The sequence below is a fragment of the Perognathus longimembris genome, chromosome 28, assembly GCF_023159225.1.
Source record: "Perognathus longimembris pacificus isolate PPM17 chromosome 28, ASM2315922v1, whole genome shotgun sequence".
Taxonomy (NCBI): domain Eukaryota; kingdom Metazoa; phylum Chordata; class Mammalia; order Rodentia; family Heteromyidae; genus Perognathus; species Perognathus longimembris.
In genome coordinates this window covers 32171511-32192738 of record NC_063188.1, presented here as the reverse complement: position 1 = coordinate 32192738, position 21228 = coordinate 32171511, and the positions used below count along the sequence as shown (strand labels likewise).

General features: G+C 40.1%; 1 protein-coding gene across 5 annotated transcripts in view; it reads left to right on the top strand.

Annotated features, from left to right (window-relative positions):
* The window catches only part of Tmem164 (transmembrane protein 164), a 162011-nt gene that overhangs the window by 66294 nt on the left and 74489 nt on the right, over positions 1-21228 (top strand). For all 5 annotated transcript variants that reach the window (XM_048336830.1, XM_048336831.1, XM_048336827.1 and 2 more), the window contains one exon: positions 5518-5567. In XM_048336830.1, the coding sequence (XP_048192787.1) occupies positions 5518-5567 (50 nt within the window). The remainder of the gene's footprint in view (positions 1-5517; positions 5568-21228) is intronic.

Genomic DNA, 21228 nt, shown 5'->3' with positions numbered 1-21228 from the left:
TAGCTAGGATTTTAGGTGGGAGCCACCAGCCCCGGACTCTACAGAAGTTTTAAAATCAGTCCCTCATGGATACCAAACAATGGCTCTGTTGCCTTGAAGACTCACATATAGCTGTGTACTAAGGAAACAGGATAGGAATGGAAAATATATACCTAACTTTCCTGTATTATTCCTTGATCATTGGTATGTATACATATAATTGATTGAAATGGAGGTTTTTGAAATAAGTGATAGAAGCCCTTTGATCAGCAGGAGGTCCTTTCAGAATAGCTTGGCCAAAGAAAGGCAGGAGGCTCCCATGATAGAAGAACAGGTGGAGGCTAGAGAGGGGACTTGTCTGTCATGCTTAGGAACTTGAGCCTTTTCTATAGGTACTGGTGAGCCTTGGAAGGATTTCAAATACTACATCAGAGTGGCATTTATTTTTGTTTTATGGTACTTAGTGGGGTTTGAACTCAGGGCCTTGTGTTTGTTATGCAGTCACTTTACCTTTTGCACCATACTCCAACCCTGGAACATCATTAGTTAGACTCTTATTGTGGTTGAGTGCCTAGAGACAGATGACCAGGGAAGATATTATCACTGTAGTCCAGAGAGAGATGGTAAGGGCCCCCAAATATGAACATTAATGAATGGAGCCTGAGGATAGACTTAGAGCACCAGAAGGAGTTAAAAGTTGCCAATGGTGGGTTATGATTAGAAGCACTTATCCCTAGGAATCTCCAGCTAGCTGGGTGCCATTATTGAAAGTGGAATTTCCCTGGTGGGAGACAGGGTTGAGACTGTACCACTTTCCTGTTCCCTTTCATTAAGTTACCCCATTTTCCTTCACTGCTTAAACTGGGTAACCAAGCTCCTCTCATTTCTGTTCCTCCTAATACTAGCACTTTCTCATGTGAATATATGCTAGCTTCTTTAGGTACTGTGGAGGTGGTGGCTTGTGCAGTCTGATGTTGGGGAGGTACAGAAATAGATGGACTGCTGATCAATGATGGTAGTGAACTTGAAGCTAATAGGACTTGAGACAGGAATAGGAAGCAGGACAGGTTGGGGAAGGCAAGTGGAAGCAGAGAAGTTCAGAGGTAGGGGAAGACAGGGAGAGCAGCTGGAACCCTCATAGGAAAAAGCAGGTGAACTTTAGTAAGAGGGGTCTTTTCTGAGAAGGCTGAAAAACTGGTTTTCAGTGGAACGTGAGGACTTTGCTGGAAAAAATAAGCAGTTCCCAAATAAGTCTGTTTTGTAAGAATTATAGAATTGTAAGCACCAGCCAGAGAGCCAAGGATGAGAGGGCGGAGCCACTGGACTCAAACTGGCCTGCATAAGTGATTTATGGGGCTTTTTTCCTGTATACTATTTAACGATTCATTAAATGTCTCTGTGTTTACTCAGGCACACAGTAATTACCGTTTTAACAGAAAGACTGTGCTAACAGAAAGACAAAGACCTTGGATTTGTGTTTTTCAGATGTCTTACATTGTAGGAAGTGGATCTTATGGACTATCTAGTGGCACCAGCACAAAGCCATTGGGGTAACTCTATGTGCCATGAGATCATATGACAGGGCCACAGCCTCCAAAAGCCCCTGTAAAGGCTTGGTCTTTATTGGGTGGGAGGTGGGAAGAGCATTGAATAAGGAGTTAGGGGACCTCTGTTATCATCAGAAAGCTGGTCAGAACTTTTATCTCTCAGTTTCCTCATCTGTAAAATTGGGTTGAGAAAACATGGTACTGCTAAGCATATGAAATAATTTTTATGGAAATGAACTCTAGGAAATGGAAACTAGATTTTTTTTCTTGGTTGTTGTTTTGTTTCCTTTTCTTTTTTCTTTGTTCATTTACTGTGTTTGGGAGGGTAAGGGGTGGCACAGATATGGAGGGACAAAGGATGAACATGCAGCAGTGACACTTACTAGACACTATGTTGAAAATGAACTATACAAGTTGTGGATGGGGACAGGAGGGAAAAACTGGGAGAGAGAGGGAAGGAGTGACATTGTCCAAAACGAAATGTACTCATTACCTGACTTATGTAACTGTAACCCCTCGGTATATCACCTTTATAATAACAAGTTAAAAAGAATGATAGGAAAAAAAAACCCCAAAGGCCCTGCCCACCTACCAGGTGATGAGCAAGTGGTCGTTCTCTGTAGCGTTTTCAGGGCTTAGTGAGATTCTGAAGGGTCAGCTGGTGCTGGGATATGCTGAGATACACTCTCATCTCCCTTCTTTCTCAGAGTCCTCTGTTCCTACTCTCTTTGCCACTCTAGGGGTAGTTTAGCTGTCTGCTGCTCTGAAACACATGCTAGCCAAATTTGGAGGTATTTTTAAGTCACTCAAGGAAGAAAGCAGGGGTAGTCAAGCCAAGGCTAGGGGCCTTAGGGCCTCTTAAGTTAAAATGTATTTTAGAGGTTCCATTAGTTAATAGATAGATGTGGTCTCACTAGTCAAAGAGGCTCAATATTAGAAATCTTTGAAGTTCCTAATAGAGGCTGTGAGTTTACAGGAAATGGAATATAATGAATTTGGGGTTCTCTTTCAGAGCTACTCTATATAGTATCTGGTTTAAAAATTGTTTGCAAAAGATAGCCTTTTTCCTGGTGATGGGAGGAGATGGACAAGATGGGAGGACATGAACAAAATGAGAAAGGCCACAGTGGTGCCACCTGAATATTACTATGGGAAAACCTCATTTAGAATCAAGCAGTTGTGCATGGTTTTGCACATAACGAATCATAGCTACTCAGGAGGCAGAGGCAGGAGGATTATGAGTTCAAGGCCAGCTTGGGTAAAATGAACAAAACCTTACCTCCAAAACAAGATTTATATAAAATGCCTAGGGGTGTGGCTCAAGTGGTAGAAGACTTGAGGTGGAAGGCTCTGGGTTTATTTCCTAGTATACAAATGAGAAAAACAGATTTTTAGAAGTGGAGATGTACCTGAAGTGGTAGAGCACTAGCCTTGAGAGGTGGGGAAAAACAGCAAGTGAGAATTTAAGTTCAAGCTCTAGTGTCAGCATAAAATTATGATAATGATTATGATAATAATAATGACTAGATTAGCTATCTCAGAAGAAATTATTCTTTGAGTGAAGGAGAATGATATGAAAGCTGAGTATGTTTCAATGGGAGCGTGTTTCCCCTATTAGGTTCCTGGATGTAACAATCAGCCAAATGGTGTTCGAGGGAAATCATCCTCCAGAAATCCGCTTATCCTATCTTGGTTGCCAATACAGAAAAGCAAGACTTAGCTGTAAGGCACAATGTTACATTTTTACTTCTTGATTAGCATGTTGAGAGTATTCCCCAGGCTCAGTAGGGCTGTTGGCATGGCTCTTCCGGGATCCTAGAAGTAACAAAGACCCTTCCCAGGTGGTTGGGCCCTGTCTCCTCTCAGTGTAGTGTGGCCTTGGATTTGTCTGTGCCGGCTTACTATGTGCAACCTCTAATATATTCCATTGCCCAAGGTGAGTAACAAAGGTTCCTGGTTCCACTGGATCAGGGATAAAGAGTACAGTTTGCTTGCTTTCTTGCTTTTCTTGAGGGGTGGGCTGGGTCTGGAGGATGAGTTAATATTAGTATAATTGAACTTCCAAGCCTACAATCCTTATGTAAATCTAGTAGTCTGATATATTAAAAAATCAGAATCTTTGGGGCTTTTAGAAAGGCAATATGATGCATGATAGAATCTTTTACATATACTAGGTCTAAGGCAGTGCACTTCAATCAAATACATTATTTTTAATGGAAAATACATGAATATTCACTATAAGTGGAATAAATGTATTATAAATAGACTCACCTCCATTTGCCATGTTTTGCCACCACATTAGCTTTGAAAAAGAACCAGCTTTTCAGTACTTAGAGAATTTTGGATTTGTGATTGCCAATAAGGATTGTAGACCTGTAATTATTTTGGTTTCGTACTTAATCACATTGATCCACAGGGAGTAGATCACATTGTGGATGGCTCTTTCCTTGGAGGGGTTCTTTGATGAGGTATTGTATGAGCCATGGCCTCCTGATGGTATTCTTTTTAAGTTCCTCTCTCCCATTCTTCTTTCTCTTCCTCTTGGCAGGGATTCAAGCTGCCAACCAGGTATCTCTCCTTTTAGTATCCCGTTTCTTCTAAAGGTAGATTCTGAGAGAGCTGCAGAATAAAATGTTAAAGTCAACAAGTCCTTAATGCATGTAATCTATATTCATCAGAGTGTTCAACCAGATAGGGACCCAGGTCAGTGATTGCTAAGCTGCACCATTCAATCAATCCCTATAGGTAAAGGAGCTTTACAGACCTCAGTTGCATTCTTTTCCCAGTCCTTCCTTGAGGATCAATGACTTCAATTCCTGTGCAGTATTCTAGCCTAAGATCAAGCCTGCAGCAGATCTGCTACCAAGAGTGATTGAACATCTGAGGTCTCAGGCTTATGGAGTCCAAGTGTTTCATGGGAGAACCTGGGAATCTGCATGTCTAACAAGTTTGACAGGGCATTTTTTTCAGTACATCTAGGTGGTATTTAAGAAATTTGCAGCAATGAAAGTCAGACAGCATGTTTTCAAACATTGCAACGGAGACTAAGGTAATATCAAGTAGTGAGGAACTGATTGGTCTCTGAATAGGATTCTTTTTGTTTGCTTTTCTGAGAGGAGAATGCAACTGTCACAAACTGCTCAGACATGCCCAGAAACAAAAGAATTAGATCAAGATATGTGTGTGTGTGTGTGTGTGTGTGTGTGTGTGTGTGTGTGTCTAAGGGGGGGTTGGAATCAGGGTAATAGGACTGTAGGGTTGCCTGATAAAATATAGGAATAGGAGTGGGCGTGGTTCAAGTGATATAGAGCTTGCCTAACATGCACAAATCCCCTGTGTTCAATCCCCAATACTACAACAATAAAGACAAAACAACAAAGCCACTGTAATTCTAGACAAACACTGAGCAAGTTATTGATACTTAAGTAGTCCATGCAATATTTAAGATCTACCTATACTAAACATTCTGGCCTATCTGAAATTTGGTGTTTTATATGTTTAGTTGTTAAAGTGTGCATTGTTGGGGTATTGATAAACATGCCTCCTCCCATGGGATGCAAACCAGGTGGCACTTGTGAGCACGTGCTAGGCTTACCATCTGTTTTTACCTGCCTTGGCTTATAAGCATCTAAGGCTGACTTCTGTGTCATCTTGAAGTTGAAGCATTGAAAACTAGTCTTTGTCTCTGTCTTTCTACACACACACATACATACACACACTCTCGTGTGCATGGATGAGCACAAACAACTACTTGTAGTTTGGAAAGCTGCTTGGTTGCCTTTTATATTAAAATGGATTTTTAACTAATACATATCATGAACAATTTCCCCATACACACACACACACACACACACACACACACACACACACACAAACACACTGTCCAGAGTTTTGGTCCTTTTTTGTTTGTATGTGACTATTAAAATAACACTGTCTCACTGTATTTAAGCTTTGTTTCCTTGCTAATCATTTTTTAATTCTTCCATTGCAGATCTTCCTTCTGGCCTGTCCCCCATGTCCAGGAGCTATCGTTGTTTTCAAGTAAGAGAATGTTATGTTTTGCACTATTGATAATGTTAACTGGGCTACTTAGTCTGATAACAAAGGATTATGGGCTGGGAATATGGCCTAGCGGCAAGAGTGCTTGCCTCACATACATATAAGCCTTGGGTTCTATTCCCCAGCACCACATATATGGAAAACGGCCAGAAGTGGCGCTGTGGCTCAAGTGGCAGAGTGCTAGCCTTGAGTAAAAAGAAGCCAGGGACAGTGCTCAGGGCCTGAGCCCAGGACTTGCAAAAAACAACAAAAAAACCCCAAAGATTATGTGCTGTGAATACCTTGGGCTAATAACTGTGCTGTCTCTTGACTTACTTGCCCAGTGCATACAGGGGAATGCTATATGTGGACATGTGGCTTTTGGTAGGCCAATCTTTGTGGTTGGATAGCCCTGGCATGCTTCCCTGGAAGGCTGCTGGCCTGCTCAAGTTGCTCTGGAGAGCTGGACACCAGGCAGACAGCTTCCTTCCTCCTCAGAGTCTGCTGGGGACCCTACTTCTCACTTGGGGATATGATTCTTCATGTTCAAGGGCATTGTTCTGTGTCCTAATATTTCTCTTAAAGTGCACATTAAAGTGAGGAAAGAAAAAATTCTGCCTTATTACAAGTCCTGGCTTTCTTAAAAATAGCAAGTCATCAAATCCATTAAAGTGTATTGCAAGCAAATCTTGTTTCTCCAAAAGCAGGTTTACTTAAATGAAATTAGCAAGAGTCCTGAAACCCTCATTTTAACCATGAGTTGTGACCAACTCACTTATCAGACCTTTTATTAGAGCTGCTAATGAGAAGGTAAATCGACTTAATTCATTTCATGTCTTTCTCCTTTGTGGGCCCCCATTTTGGAGCTGTTCCTGAGCAGGGAAATGGCGGCCAGCCACAGGGCAGGAACAGGAAGGAAGTGAAAAGCTCAGCAGCTCCTTGGATAATTGAGAGCAGTGCAAATGGCTTTCTGATTTACTTAAGTCATTAAAGTGTTAGGTAGGGGAAGAATACCCATTTACTGCTTCAAATAGCTCCTTGAAATAGCCACTTAGTCTCTTGCCTTAGGTGAGTAACTTTTCTGCTGGGTGAGGGGTAATGGATCCTGACTTTGTATATTTCTTACTTGGACAGCTTCTAAGAGAAAGGGGTATTTCAATCTGTTCCCCCCCCCCCGACTTTTCAAAATGAACTCAATTATTTAGTGTAATGTTTTAAAAGTAACATTTATTGCTTTTATTTCATTATGATGAAATTAATGTTTATCTAAGTAGAAAATATAGAGACACATAAAGAAGAAAATAAGCATCGCTCCCAAGTGATAATTTTAGTTTATTTCCTGACTTTTTTTTAATAAGCAAAGATCATATTGTATATGGAAGCTTTTACTGTGTGAGTTCTAAATTTATTTATATATTTGTACACATGTACAACTATGGCTGCCAGATTTATTTTTGTGTGCCAGAACTAGGGCTTAAACTCAGTGCCTGGGCACTGTCCCTGAGTTTTATGCAAGATTGGCACTCTCCTACTTGAGCCACAACTCTACTTCAGACTTTTTGATGGTTAATAGGAGATGGGATCTCATGGACTTTTCTACCTGGCTGACACTGAACCAGGATCCTCAGATCTCAGCCTCCAGATTAGCTAGGATTACAAGCATGAACCATATACCCCTGGCTAGATATTAGCTTTTTATCTGTCATTGTTGTTACAGATATTTTCCCCAAATCCATATGCTTTGACTTTGCTGATAATATATCCTTATATTATTATGCTGGTTTGTTTTGTTGTTGTTGTTTTAGTCCATGGGCTTGAACTCAAGGCCTAGGCACTGTCCCTGAGCTCTTTGGCTCAAGACCAGTACTCTACCACTTGAGCCCCTGCCTTAGCTTTTTTGGTGGTTAATTGGCAACAAGAATCTCATGGACTTTTCTGCTTGGGCTGTCTTCAAACGACTTTTCTGCTTGGGCTGTCTTCAAACAGCAGTCCTCAGATCTCAGCCTCCTAAGTAACTAGGATTATAGAGGTGAGCTGCCAGTTCCCAGTTTATGGCTTTTTCTTATACAAAGTTAATTCTCTTTTTATAAAACCTCTGCAATGGGCTGGGAACATAGCTTATTGGTAGAGTGCTTGCCTAGCATGTATGAAGCCCTGGCTTTGATTCCTCTGTACCACATAAACAGAAAAAGCCAGAAGTGGTGCTGTGGCTCAAGTACTAGAGTGCTAGCTTTGAGCAAAAGACGGTCAGGAATAGTGCCCAGGCCTTGAGTTCAAGCCCCAGGACTTATTTCATCACAAGCATTTGTAGAGAGAAATTTTCCTTATGAACAGAACAGCTATCTTTGTTAGCTATTCCATGTTTTATGTACTAGGGTTTATTTATTGATTATTCTATCTTATCTATTTGTGTGTATATGATAAGCATATTGATTTGATTATAGTAGCTGAATGTATTTTGGGCCATTCTCTGGCATTTTCTAAGTAGAATTACATTAAATTTATATTTTAGTTCTTAACTAATACAAATCTTTATGTAACAAATATTATTTCCTTCCTTTTTCTCTGATCTAGTTTTATGACTTTCAATCAGATAGGTCCTTTTCTTTTTATCTACTCTATGTCTTTTTGATGCATTTATTTCTCAAGAATTACCAGGCCTTTTTCCTCTTATGAGTAGAATATATCTCCCCTTTCTATCCCTAAGTGCTTTCTGTTAGAATATCAAGAGTATTGATTTTAGAAGCATTTGTTATGTCTAACTACCTTATCAAATTCTCTTGCTTGTTCTGGTAAGTTTTTCCCAATAGTTACAATAGTCCCTTCCTTCCTTCCTTCCTTCCTTCCTTCCTTCCTTCCTTCCTTCCTTCCTTCCTTCCTTCCTTCCTTCCTTCCTTCCTTCCTTCCTTCCTTCCTCCTCCTGCTCCTCCTCCCCCTCCCTCCTCCTCTTCCTCCCCCTTCCCTCCTCTTCCTCCCCCTTCCCTCCTCCTCCTCCCTCATCCCTCCTCCTCCTCCTCCCCCTTCCCTGCTCCTCCTCCCCCTCCCTCCTCTTCCTCCCCCTTCCCTCCTCCTCTTCCCCCTTCCCTCCTCTTCCTCCCCCTTCCCTCCTCCTCCTCCCTCATCCCTCCTCCTCCTCCTCCCCCTTCCCTGCTCCTCCTCCCCCTCCCTCCTCCTCTTCCTCCCCCTTCCCTCCTCCTCTTCCCCCTTCCCTCCTCCTCCTCCCCCTCCCTCCTCCTCCGGCCTTCATCCTCTCCCCCTCCCCCCACTGGTGTTTGAACCTAGAACTTCATATTTGTTGATCAGGTGCTCTACCACTCAAGCCAAATTTTCAGCCCATATTTAACTTTCTTTTTACATTTACTAGAAGTTCAGGCAGATCTCAATAAAAATGGTGCAAGTGGCCTACTCTGCCTGATTTTAAATTTAAATGGATATTTTGGTCTTTATGGTTGCTGTTGCTGTCTAATTTCCACATTTACTGAAGGGATTTTTGTCTAGGTTTTAATTTTCTCCTAGATCGATATTCAGCCATTCATTTATGTAGCTTACACTGTATTCATGCATGACATTGAAGTCATTTTATATGCATTTTCATCAGACTTGAGGATTAAAGTTATAAAGTTATCTAAAATACGCCACAAAATATTCTTTCTTTTTCTCTGCCTTGGAATATTTCAATTGCCCTTAGATGTCATGATTTTTTTTAATTGTCAGACTGATATACAGAGCCGTTACAGTTTCATGAATTTTTTAAATATCCAACAAAGCTCACCTGTAAATCCCATTTGGTATTGATGTCCTTTTTAGTGACTAGACCAGACCCATAATTACCCTTCCAGTGTTTTCTATGGTTGTTAATCTTTTCAAATCCTTTGGGTTACTTGTATTTGTTAGGAAAATACCCACTTCCTTTGTGTTTAAATTTGTTGCCCTAAATTTAATACAGTATGTAATAGCCTCTTATTTAAAAATTTTAAAAATATCACCCATATGGATTTATGTGTTCTTCCTTGAACTTAATCAGGTTTATTTTCATGGTTATTCATCTATATTTTAATCCTCTTGGTAAACACATTATTGTTTTTTTTTGGTCAGTACATAGAACACTGTTTTGGATTTTACCTTCTCTATAGTATTTTGTGTTTTTTTATTACTTAATTTTATACTTTTATCTTCATTGATTCCCTTGTCCTGTTTTCATAATCTCTCAAGATGATTATTTATTCCTTTAACTTTGTCCTCTTTAATTCTAGGTTTTAATTGTCCTTTGTTCACTAACTGCCTTTTCTAATTTATTATGAACTCTTCACATCACTTTGGAATTAATCTAGTAGTTTGAGATAATTAATTATACAATGTGTGAAGCCAGTACTATATGTACAGTTGTAGAAAAAAATACAGAGAAATTCTGTGTGTTGTTTACCTCGTTTCCTTCTATGGTAACCACTTGCAGAATTATAGTAAAGGACTCATGCCAGGAAATGAGCATTGCTGTAATTTGATATACAGAACAGTTCCATCACCATAGCAATCCTTCCGGTTGCTCTTTCATAGCAATATTCACTACCTCCCCCTTTACACTCCATCTCTGACCCCTGGCAACTACTAATTTGTTTTTTAATCTCTGTAATTTTTTTATTTTGAGTATGTTATGTAAATGTAATCATAAATCACCTTTGGATTGATTTTTTGTCATAATTCCCTGAAGATGAATCAAAGATTTTACAGTACACTCTCATTTTAAATAGAAGAATTGTATTCCACTTTGTGGAAATACTGTGTAAAGTATGAAATAAAAAATCATTATTTTAGTTGAGCATAGGGTACATACTTGTTATCCTAGCACTTGGGAGCCTAGGTAGGAGGAATGCAAGGCGAGCTTGTCTACACAGTGGGACCCAATCTTATAAACACACACACACACACACACACACACACACACACACACACACACACACACACACACACACCCCATACAGTCAGGTATTGGAGGCCTATATTCCAAGCTATTCAGAAGACTAATATTAGGAAGATCATATTTTGAGGCCAACCTGGGCAGAAAAGTTCACGAGATTCTGTCTCTAAAATAACCAAATACAGAGCTGGGAGCAGGGGTCAAGTGGTAAAGCATCAGCTGAGCAAGCAAGCTGAGCATGCAAGAGTCCCCAAGTTCAAACTATGTTGCCAACAAAACCAAAACCAGAAAATAAAACTTAATATTTTAGAAAGTAGACAGCTATTAAAATGATCAGTTTGCCTTATATTAGTATCATATCATCTCTTTACACTTTTCAAAATAGACTGTCTTAAATTGCCCTCGTTTAATATTTAAAATAATGTTTTGAGCAAGGAATACATTATACTACAAATTAAGCAGTTAGGGGCCAAGAAATAATGAGTAAGTGAATAATGTAGCTAAGATCACATAGGAACAGGGACACAATGGTTTGTTTCTCCTTTTGAGACAGCATCTCATCATGTAGTACAGCTTCACCTGGAATCCATTATGTATCCCAGGCTAGACTATTCTCAGTCTTCCTGCCTAGCTGTTTGGGTGTTGGGATTATAGGCATGTGCTACTATGTCTAGCTACTTTTCTTCCTTTTCCTGCTAAGATGTGTCATCGGATTAACTGCTTGGCTAGATAGGGTGAGAAGGACTTCCTTCACTTGATGCTTCCAACAAGCATGTTGGAGGAACTCTATTAGTACTCCTAGTTGGATCCAGAAAACTGGGGCTCAGAAAGTTTCAGTGACTTGTGCATGGTGCATATGGGATTTGATCAAATGTCTCTTATTTACAGCCATACCAATTTTTGCATACACAAATGGGCACTGCTGGGGTCTTTCCATCAGTGTGACTTATGGTCCCATTGAATAGCACTGTTTTTCCCATGTCTTGTTTTTTTCATTGGCCCTTTGTTGTGCCCACTGTGTGTGTGTGTTTCCCATCAGCCCATCTAAGCATATTCTTCATGGAGACATGCCCAATTCCTGCAGGTAAGGGATCTAGTGCGTGGAGCAGACTATATACCCTACACTGAATTGGAGCTGCCACTTCTTTTCAGGGTGGAGAAGGAGCAGGATTCTTTACAGTGTATCTGTGATACATTTGACAATGGGATTGATGGTTTGCTAGTGTTCTGGCTGAATCTTGAACTGCTTCCTTTCCATGCTGCTCAGTTGGGCAGTGACTTGTGAAGCACTGCTGATCTAGAACATTGCTGGAAAGGAAGGCTACCTCAGCAGAAACAGCTAGAATCTGAATTAAAACCAGGCCAGGTTTCGACCCAGACACCCCATGTATCAACCTTGGCCATGATAATAAGCCTTTGATCTCACATCTCCAACTCCTAGGATTCCGGCTTGATGGATGACCTGCTCCTGAAGACATCCTGTACTTCCCTTCCTAGCTCCTCTCTTCTGTGATTGCTCAATACTGCTACCACGATTGTTTGTTATGTTCTATCTATATTTGCAGGGCCATTTTGTGTCTCTTTCAATCTGCAACATATTCTTTTTATTCATTTGATTGATTTGAACCATTCTTTGATGAGCTATATACTGGTACTTTTTTTTTATGTTGGTCCTGGGGCTTGGACTCAGGGCCTGGGCGCTATCCCTATGCTATTGTTCTCAAGGCTAGCACTGTACCACTTTGAGCCACAGGTCTACTTCCATCTTTTTTGGTGATTAATTGGAAAGAAGAGTCACATAGACTTTCTTGCCTGTGCTAGCTTTGAACTGTAATCCTCAGCTCTTAGCCTGCCTCCTCCTCCTCCTCCTCCTCCTCCAAGCCTTACATTTGTTCAGCTTGCTTCATCATACCTGGTTTTCTGTGAGCCATATCTCTAGAATGGCATTTTAATGGTTAATTGGAGTATGCTAGACTTTATGCCCAAGCTAGTTTTGAAACCTTCAGGTTTCAGCCTCCTGAGTGGCTAATTATATAATCACAAGCCACTGGCACACAGCAGTTTGTTTTTCTTTTTAAGATGTTTTATTGTCTTTTAGTTCTACACCTGTTTCATAGAGTACAAGTTTTCTTGCATACTATTAAGGATACAAACAGTTTTCTAAAACATTTCTTTTGGTTCAGGCTCTAAGTTAAGACACCTGTGCTTCCTCAGCATCTTCAGAATGATGTATGTTTCCCTTGTACTGCTGGAGGATTTCATTGACACTATGGTATTTTTTGTGTGTTTATGCATATTCAAAGGGGGAATCTGTTGGTAGTCAAAGAGAGGATGCAGACTGCCTTTAAATATTCTGTATGTTTTCCACGGTATTGGTTAGAACTATTTCTCAGCTGCACTTTTAGCATGCGGATTGATGCAATGTGCATAGCTTCTAACCTGTTTTCTAGTATTGTGTTCTATTCATCTACTGGGTTCTGTTGGACCAATATGGAATATCTAGCCCTAATAGTAAGCATCTGGAATCTCTGAATGCATGAAATATGCCATAACCCACAGCTTTCTACACACATGACTATTCAAGTTTTATGAAGATTCCCATTCCCACATAGTGTCTTAGGACCAACCCCACCATATTTTACCCTATGCTTGGGGAGTTGGGGGGTATCTGAATGAATATGCATTAGTTTGGAGAGTGGCTGATTGTCATGTGAAGGAGGAATGGATGTCCTTTGTTGATTACTGAATGGTAAGTCATGAGACTGATGATGGCACAAAGATTGAGGCTCTTCATGTCACTTAGGTTTCTGGAAGCTGCTGCATGAACTGGCCATTTTTTCCTATTTTAGCATCAGCCTTATTGTTAGATGGAGATTAGTCCCAGATTTTGGTAGTAGTATGACCATCAGTCTATGTTTTCAGTGATTTGGGGAATTTTATTGTTTTCTTTATTTTCATGGAAAACTGGGTGACACTGTGTAGTGGTTTTTACTTTAAAGGAAAAACCTAGGATATATTCTGGTTTAGAACAGCAGTTAGTGACCTTTAAAGAGCTAGATAGCAAGTACTCTGGACCTCCAGGGTTCTTTGATATCTGCTTGAACTACTTCACTGATGTAGTAAGAAAGATATGCAAAGGAATGAATGTGGCTGTGTTCCTAAACAGAAGGATAGTAGAAGCTGTATTTTATCCTAGTGATATCCTTTGTGTTTTTTAAGGGATGGTAATCCACAGGGTTAATATTCACCCCTTATGACCTAAGCATCAGCAAGGGGATTTTCTCTTTTTTTTGAGAGCTTGGTAAATCTCTGCAACTTTCCCAAGTTTTCATATCAGAAGCACCTTAAAGTTGAGTCATTGCTTCCTTCATGCTTATAGACATAATGGTGACTAGGGATGCTTCTTGTAGATGATCTCATTCATTCTCAGCATTAGAAAGTCTTTCTATTTAGGTTACTAAACCACCACAGACTCATTAGATCAGAGAAGCCACAAGCCGGAGCCAGCTATTTCTGCAGCTATGTCTTCATGTGAAGATTCTCACTTGGAAATTAGAGACCTGGGTCCTTCCATCGGGAAATATTGCTTCTTGCCTGTACCTAGGCTACTTTTCTCTCAGTAGTGTGCACACAAAACTCTTGGCTTCCCAGCTCTAGCCTTGGCAGCCCTTAGATTGGCCAAGACCTGAATGGACCCAGGGTCTTCTGGCGTTCAGGGGTTGGAGGTAGGAGGAATACATCCCTATTATGTTCAATGTTGTTCTTGGAGCTGGATTGACATATCCAGTTCCATTATACCCTCTTCTATGTGAAACTTCAGGAAAGGTAACATCTCAGATCTGGGGGCTATCGAAGCCATCAATCCTGTGAACTTTGAAGTTTCCCAGTCCCTTTGTTGGATTTCTTAGCTGAGCTAAAGGAAGGTATGGTCAGCAGATGGTAGAAGGCTTTCCACAGAAGTCTCCAATTCTCGACTTGCTCTTTGGTGTGCTGGTTGCTGCACTTGTTCATTCATTTGAGACAGTGTCTCCCTTATGGTACCCAAGCTAGTCTTGAATTCCTGGCTCAGGTGGTTCTTCCACTTCATCCTGTTGAGTTTCACAAGGGACTGAGTGAGAACTTCTTAAAGAGGCTAGTGTTTTGGAATTCTCTGTCTGAGCTGGGATATCTTGAAAGAATAGATGGAAAAGGGAATGGCAGCTAAATTTCCTGGCTTTGCGTAGTGACCAGACAGTTTAGTTGACTTGTGGACATTTACTGTACTAGTTTACCTAACTATGTGCAGTAGGGGTGGGAGAGAGTACCTGCGGAGTTGACTCATTAAGTAGCACTGTATGATGGCAGTGAACTCTTTTCCTCAGCCCTGCCCTGTGTAAGAGAATTGCATAGCAGAGCTTTAGCATAAATCTGCTGTCTTTGAAAGTGCACAGGCTCCCCTTACCCCTATACTGAAGCCTTGAAATGTACTCATCTTCATGTGCTTGTGGAGAGGAGTGGATCTGCTGTGCAAGTGGGGTTATTTGCTCATTTGTATCTGCTGACTCAGTCCAGAGAGGTTTTTGAATGAGAGGAGATGAAATTTCATCGTGGCAGCAGAGAGCAAGAGGTGCCTTGCTGGATGGCGAGACTACAATACGCCAGGCATGAGTCAAGGTAGGTGAGGAAAGCTTGGGGCAGATGAGGGTAAAAATGAGGGCACCTTGACATGTGATCATGGCATTGCAGGATTGATACCCTGTTAGTCTTTGGATCATATGATATCCAGATAGTTTACTAGCTAGATGAGTGCTCATTTTCTAGGTTACATTTATTATCCACCCCCCCTTTTTTTTAGTGTGTGTGCTGGTCCTGATGCTGAACTTAGGGCCTAGGCACTCACTGTCTCTGAGCTTTTGTACTCAAGGCTAATGTTCTACCAATTGAGCCACTGCTCTACTTTTGGCTTTTTGGTGGTTAATTGGAGATAAGTGTCTCACAGACTTTCCTGCCTTAGCTGGCTTTTAACCAAGATACTCAGATCCTCCTGAGTATCTAGGATTGCAAGTGTGAGCTATCAGTAGCTAGCTATCCCCTCCCATTTTAAACTGTATGGTTTTTATCTAGAGAGCCTCTGATGTCTGAGATATCTGAGATTGCCCTGAGTTTGTAAGTGGGTTCAGGTTGAATCTGTTCTGTCTTATTGACACAGTTTACATCTCAGTAGCCCTCTTCCCAGTGCTCATCAGATCAAGTGCTGTGGTTACTAAGAGACTCTGAACTGATTTGGCTTGAGTCATATGATATTTAAAAAGCTTGACCATCGAGGAAGTTGCTTATTTGGTTAGGTTTGGATTTACTGCTAAATAATGCATTTGGAAGATTACCTTGGGCCTATACAGCCTCAGTGTGTCAAAAGAGAGAAAGCTATTCATGATAATTCTGCACATTGCCACTTGTCAGGGTTCTTCATTGCATTCATCCATATTCTTTCCTTAAGGCATGGAGGAAGGAGGAAGTTTTCAAGTTGATTACAGGATTTTCTTCCCTTTCACATGCACAAGGAACGCTGCCTTCCTCTCCACACATATACAAGTCTTTCAGATGTGCTTGAAGAAGGTTTGTGGAATAGAGACTGCTTTCATTTATTTATTTTCTTCATCCTGGGCTGCTGTGCTTTTCATAGACAAGTCTTTGGATGTGTATCATTTCCAGATAAAAGGAAGGCTAGAGACTCAGACAACTATTTCCATTCTGAAAACCATGGCAAACTGTACTCAGCAGAAGAATGGGGACGCATCATTTGGGGCTTGTTTTTACTTTGTCAGGCCACCCAGTCCTAATGAAAGCCAAGGGAGCAATCTTCTATGCTATGTATCGGGCAAGAGCAATTCCACAAAAAGAGCAACAGAGCACAACAGAAAAAGGTTAGGGCAATGTATATAAGAGCTGCACAATTGGCAATGATAAAGTAGAAGCCATTTGTTTTTTATTACAAAGATAGACTGTGCTTCTAGTAAGGGGAAAAATTAAACATTACAGAAAGCAATAAAGGCAGCAATAAAACTAGCTGATGATTCTACTTAAGATGTTAGTATAATTTCTCAATAGTTTCATTTTTCAGAAATAGTATGATTATTCTGTATATACTACCTTGACAAATTTTAAAAGTTAATACACTATCATTGTTTTTCCCATCTTAATGAATATCCCTTTAAATCTTATCTCAAATGGCAGTAGAGATATTGCATGACTTGGATAAATACAATATAATGTACTGAAACAATGCCCTGATCATTCAACTTCTGGTTTATTGGATACATATATTTTGAAGTTTATTCAGTTATTTAGTAGGTGACCCAGGCTCTCCTTGTGCTTGTTACTTGCTTTATGAACTTGACTGAGGCTAAAAGCTTCAGCCTCTACTTCATTTGAAAAGGAGTATATTAATAGTAACTATGTCCTTGAATGGTTCTGACAATTAAATGAGGTGACCCATGTAAATGTCTTAGCATGGAAGCTGACATATGCTAAGTACTCAGTAAGTATGGATAATAATGAGTAGCATTATCCTTGTCTTCCCACTTCACCATCTCTGTATGTCACCATTACAAGTTCAGAACGAAATTGTTTTCACTCATTCACATGAGGAAAATTTCAGAATTAAAATCACTTTTATATAGGTAACCTCACCTTCTAGATAGAAGCTTATGTCAACTTCCTGAACTTTTCAAGGGGAAAAACATGTTTGGGAACCTCATTTGATTCAGAATAAGGAAGTAGGAAGCCACTGACTAAAACCAGGGAATGCTCTTGGTACTACTGCTATACTTGTCTGACTTTTATTTTTCATTTTTTGTATTTCAGCTTTTATTCTGAAAATTTTCAGATATATAGAAAAGTAAACATGGCAGTCCACTGAACACATATGCTCTTACATAGATTCAACATTTGTTTTTACTTCTTTTTTGTGTGCCAACACCAGGATTTGAGTTCAGGATCCCCTGGTTTTCTTTCTTTCTTTTTTTTTTTGGCCAGTCCTGGGGCTTGGACTCAGGGCCTGAGCACTGTCCCTGGCTTCTTTTTGCTCAAGGCTAGCACTCTGCCACTTGAGCCACAGCGCCCCTTCTGGCCATTTTCTGTATATGTGGTGCTGGGGAATTGAACTCAGGGCCTCATGTATACGTGGCAAGCACTCTTGCCACTAGGCCATATCCCCAGCCCCCCTGGTTTTCTTATTCATGGTTGGGGCTCTACTACTTGAGCAATGCCTCCATGCTGGCTTTTTAATGGTTAATTAGAGATGGAACCCCATTGACTTTTCCATATACGTTTTCCAGATCTCAGTCTACTGAGAAACTAGGATTATAGGTATGAGCCACATGGCTAGTTGTCATGCTTTCTGATATGTGAGTTCTGAAATGTAAACTATAAATTGCATTTCTTGTCATGTAACATGTTTATGCTATCACAAGAAAGGTCTTCTCTTAGACCATGAACTTAGAAATAGAACTTCAGTGCAGAAAGCTCTTGGACTATAAGATGATAGAAGTTGAGATATTTTATTTATAATACAAATTACAGAAAGTAAATCTTAGCATAACTGGTCAATGTGAAAAAAAGTAGTTTCAGATGTGGCTCAACCTGGTAATGGGCAAATAGTATATGATATGTTTATAGGATTAAATATTATACAGCAGTGAAAAACACATTAAGAACTGCATATATTAACATGGATCATTGCAAGAAACAATGTTGGGTAAAGAGTATAATGTATGGAAAATGCACTATGTATTAATTTACACTACCACACATTTAATGGGATAAATATAACACTATGTATGGTTTATGAATACATATGAATGCAGTAAATGTATAAAATGTGAACAGAAAGGAAATATTTTCAGAATTGAGGTTCTTTCTGTCGGGACTGGGGAAGATGAATACTATTCAGAAAGGGCTTCAACTGAGTCAATAATATTAAAATTCATTAAGGTAGGATGGGAAATACATGAGTACATATTATATTACCTTTTATATTTTTTCATATGTTTGAAAATTTCAAGATAAAATGGACTAGGGTGAGAAATCATTGTTCAGAAGACTTAAAGATTACTTTGGATGCTAAGACTGGGGACTGGAAGAATTTAGTGTCTTGATTCTTATATATATTTTGAATTATATCATATATTAAAACTGACTTTGGGTATAAAATTCTGTGAGATTTATCATGACTGTGGGTTGTGTGACTAGCACCAAATCAGGGTATGGCACATTGTATCTCTTAGCCTTCAGTCATACAGATACCTACATCCTGAAAACCTGACAACCACTTATCAGTTCTTCCCTGAAGTTTTGTTATTCTGAGAATTTCATATAAATGGAACACTACTGCCTATGTCGTTTGAGATTGGCTTTATACATGCAGCAAAATGCCTTTGAGATTTGTCCATGTGATTAAATGAGGCAGTTGCCTAAACCTTTATGTTGCTAGTAATTTTCCATAAATGCGTGTACCACAGTTGTATGTATATTCATTCATCAGAGGACATATGGACTTACAGTTGTATTCTGCATTTTAGCTATTATGAATGGAGTTACTGTACACAGTTGTGTACAGTTTTTAGGAAAACACAAATTTCCATTCCAGGAGCTAAACAACCAGGAGAAAAAGATAACTGCCAAACTCTTCTGAATTCCTCTTAGATTTTATATTGAGTTGAAGGATGGGAATTCCAGTTTTTCTCCAGCCTCTCTAGCCATTTCTAGCATCACTTTGTTTTGCCAGTCCTGGGGCTTCAACTCAGGGCCTAGGCACTGTGCCTGAGCTTCTTTTTCTCAAGGCCAGCACTCTACCACGTGAGCCACAGCGCCACTTCCAGTTGTTTCTGCTTATGTGGTACTGAGGAATCGAACCCAGGGCTTCATTCATGCTAGGCAATCACTCTACCACTAGGCCACATTCCCAACCCTAATGTAACTATTTTTTTGCCAGTCCTGGGGCTTGAACTCAGGGCCTGAGCACTGTCCCTGGCTTCTTTATGCTCATGGTCAGCACTCTGCCACTTGAGCCACAGCCCCACTTCTAGCTTTTTCTATATATGTAGTGCTGAGGAATCAAACCCAGGGCTTCATGAATATGAGGCAAGCACTCTAACACTAGGGCAAATTCCCAGCCCTGTCACTATTTTTATTTTAGCAATTCTTTTGGTAGGTGAGGAATGACTTCTGACTGTGGTTTTAGTTTACATTCCCTCCTGCTTTTTGGTGATGGTAGTGCTAGGAATTGAACATATGTGCATAGGTGCTAGGCAAACACTGAGCTACAGCCCACAATACCATATATCTTTTTTCATGACCTTTCTACTTAAGCTCTTTCACCTATTTTTAAATTGTTTTTGGTTTTTTTTTGCTTGTACTAGTTCACATTCTTTTTTTAAATTAAATTTTGTTGACAAGGTGTTGTGCAAAAGGGGTAAAGTTACATAATAGGACAGTGAGTACATTTCTTGTGATATCTTACACCTTCGTTTTTCTTTCCCTTCCCTAGATCAGGTAGGCATATATACAATACCCAGTGTACCAAAAACATATGCAGTAACCACGTGGCATACGCCAAAGGAAATTCACCTAGAACTTTAAATATAACGTTTGCTTATCCTTGTCTTACATGATCATATATACATAGCTGTTGAGCTATTGTGATCCACTGAGAGGTCTATTTTAGACCTTTTTATGTTTAGTAGTTATTTGGTTTTAGATACATAATGTAAGGTTGCTGACCCAAATCTGTGGAAATACCATTTGACAAGAAATTTTTTGTTTTGCAGACCTGGTCTCTACTGTGCCCCCCCCCCAACAGTCATATATCAAGGAGACCATGCCCCTTTGTTCTCTGTGTTCTAGGCTTGTCTTGTGTGTTCAAGTTCTGACCATTTCCCTGCAAATACCAATATTTCACCATTTCTAATCGCTATGTAGTATTCCATTTTGTATAGGTACCATATTTTTTGGATCCATTCATCTGTGGAAGGGCATCTGGGTTGTTTCCATATTTTGGCTATTGTGAATTGTGCAGCGATAAACATGGAAGTGCAGATGACTTTTTGATATCTTGAGACCTGTTGTTCAGGATAGATGCCTAGGAGTGGTATGGCTGGGTCATAGGGTATGTCTATGCTAAGCTTTTTGAGGAACCTCCATATTGTTCTCCAAAGTGGTTGTACTAATTTGCACCCCCATCAACAGTGGAGAAGGGTTCCTCTTTCCCCGCATCCCCTCCAGCATTTGTTGTTGGCTGAGTTCAGAGTATGGGCCATTCTAACTGGAGTGAGGTGGTATCTCAGGGTTGTTTTTATTTGCATTTCCTTTACTGCCAGGGATGTTGAACATTTCCTCATATGTTTCTTTGCCATTTTTGTCTCTTCTGTAAAATCTCTCTTTAGCTCCTTTGCCCATTTCATAATTGGTTTACTGGGTTTGGAGGGGGTTAGTGTTTTGAGTTCTCTGTAGATGATGGATAATAGGCCTTTGTTGCTGTGCTGGTGAAGATCCTTTCTCATATGGTTGGCTGTATTTCTGTTTTGGTGGCTATGTCTTTAGCTGTGCAGAAACTTTTTATTTTGTAGTAGCCCCATTTGTTGAGTCTCTCCCCTATCTGTTGTGCCCCTGGGACTATATTCAGGACGTTCCTTCCTGTGCCTATAAGTTCTAACGTCTTTCCTACTCTGTCCTTCAGTAGTTTCAAGGATTCAGGCCTGATGTTGAGGTCCT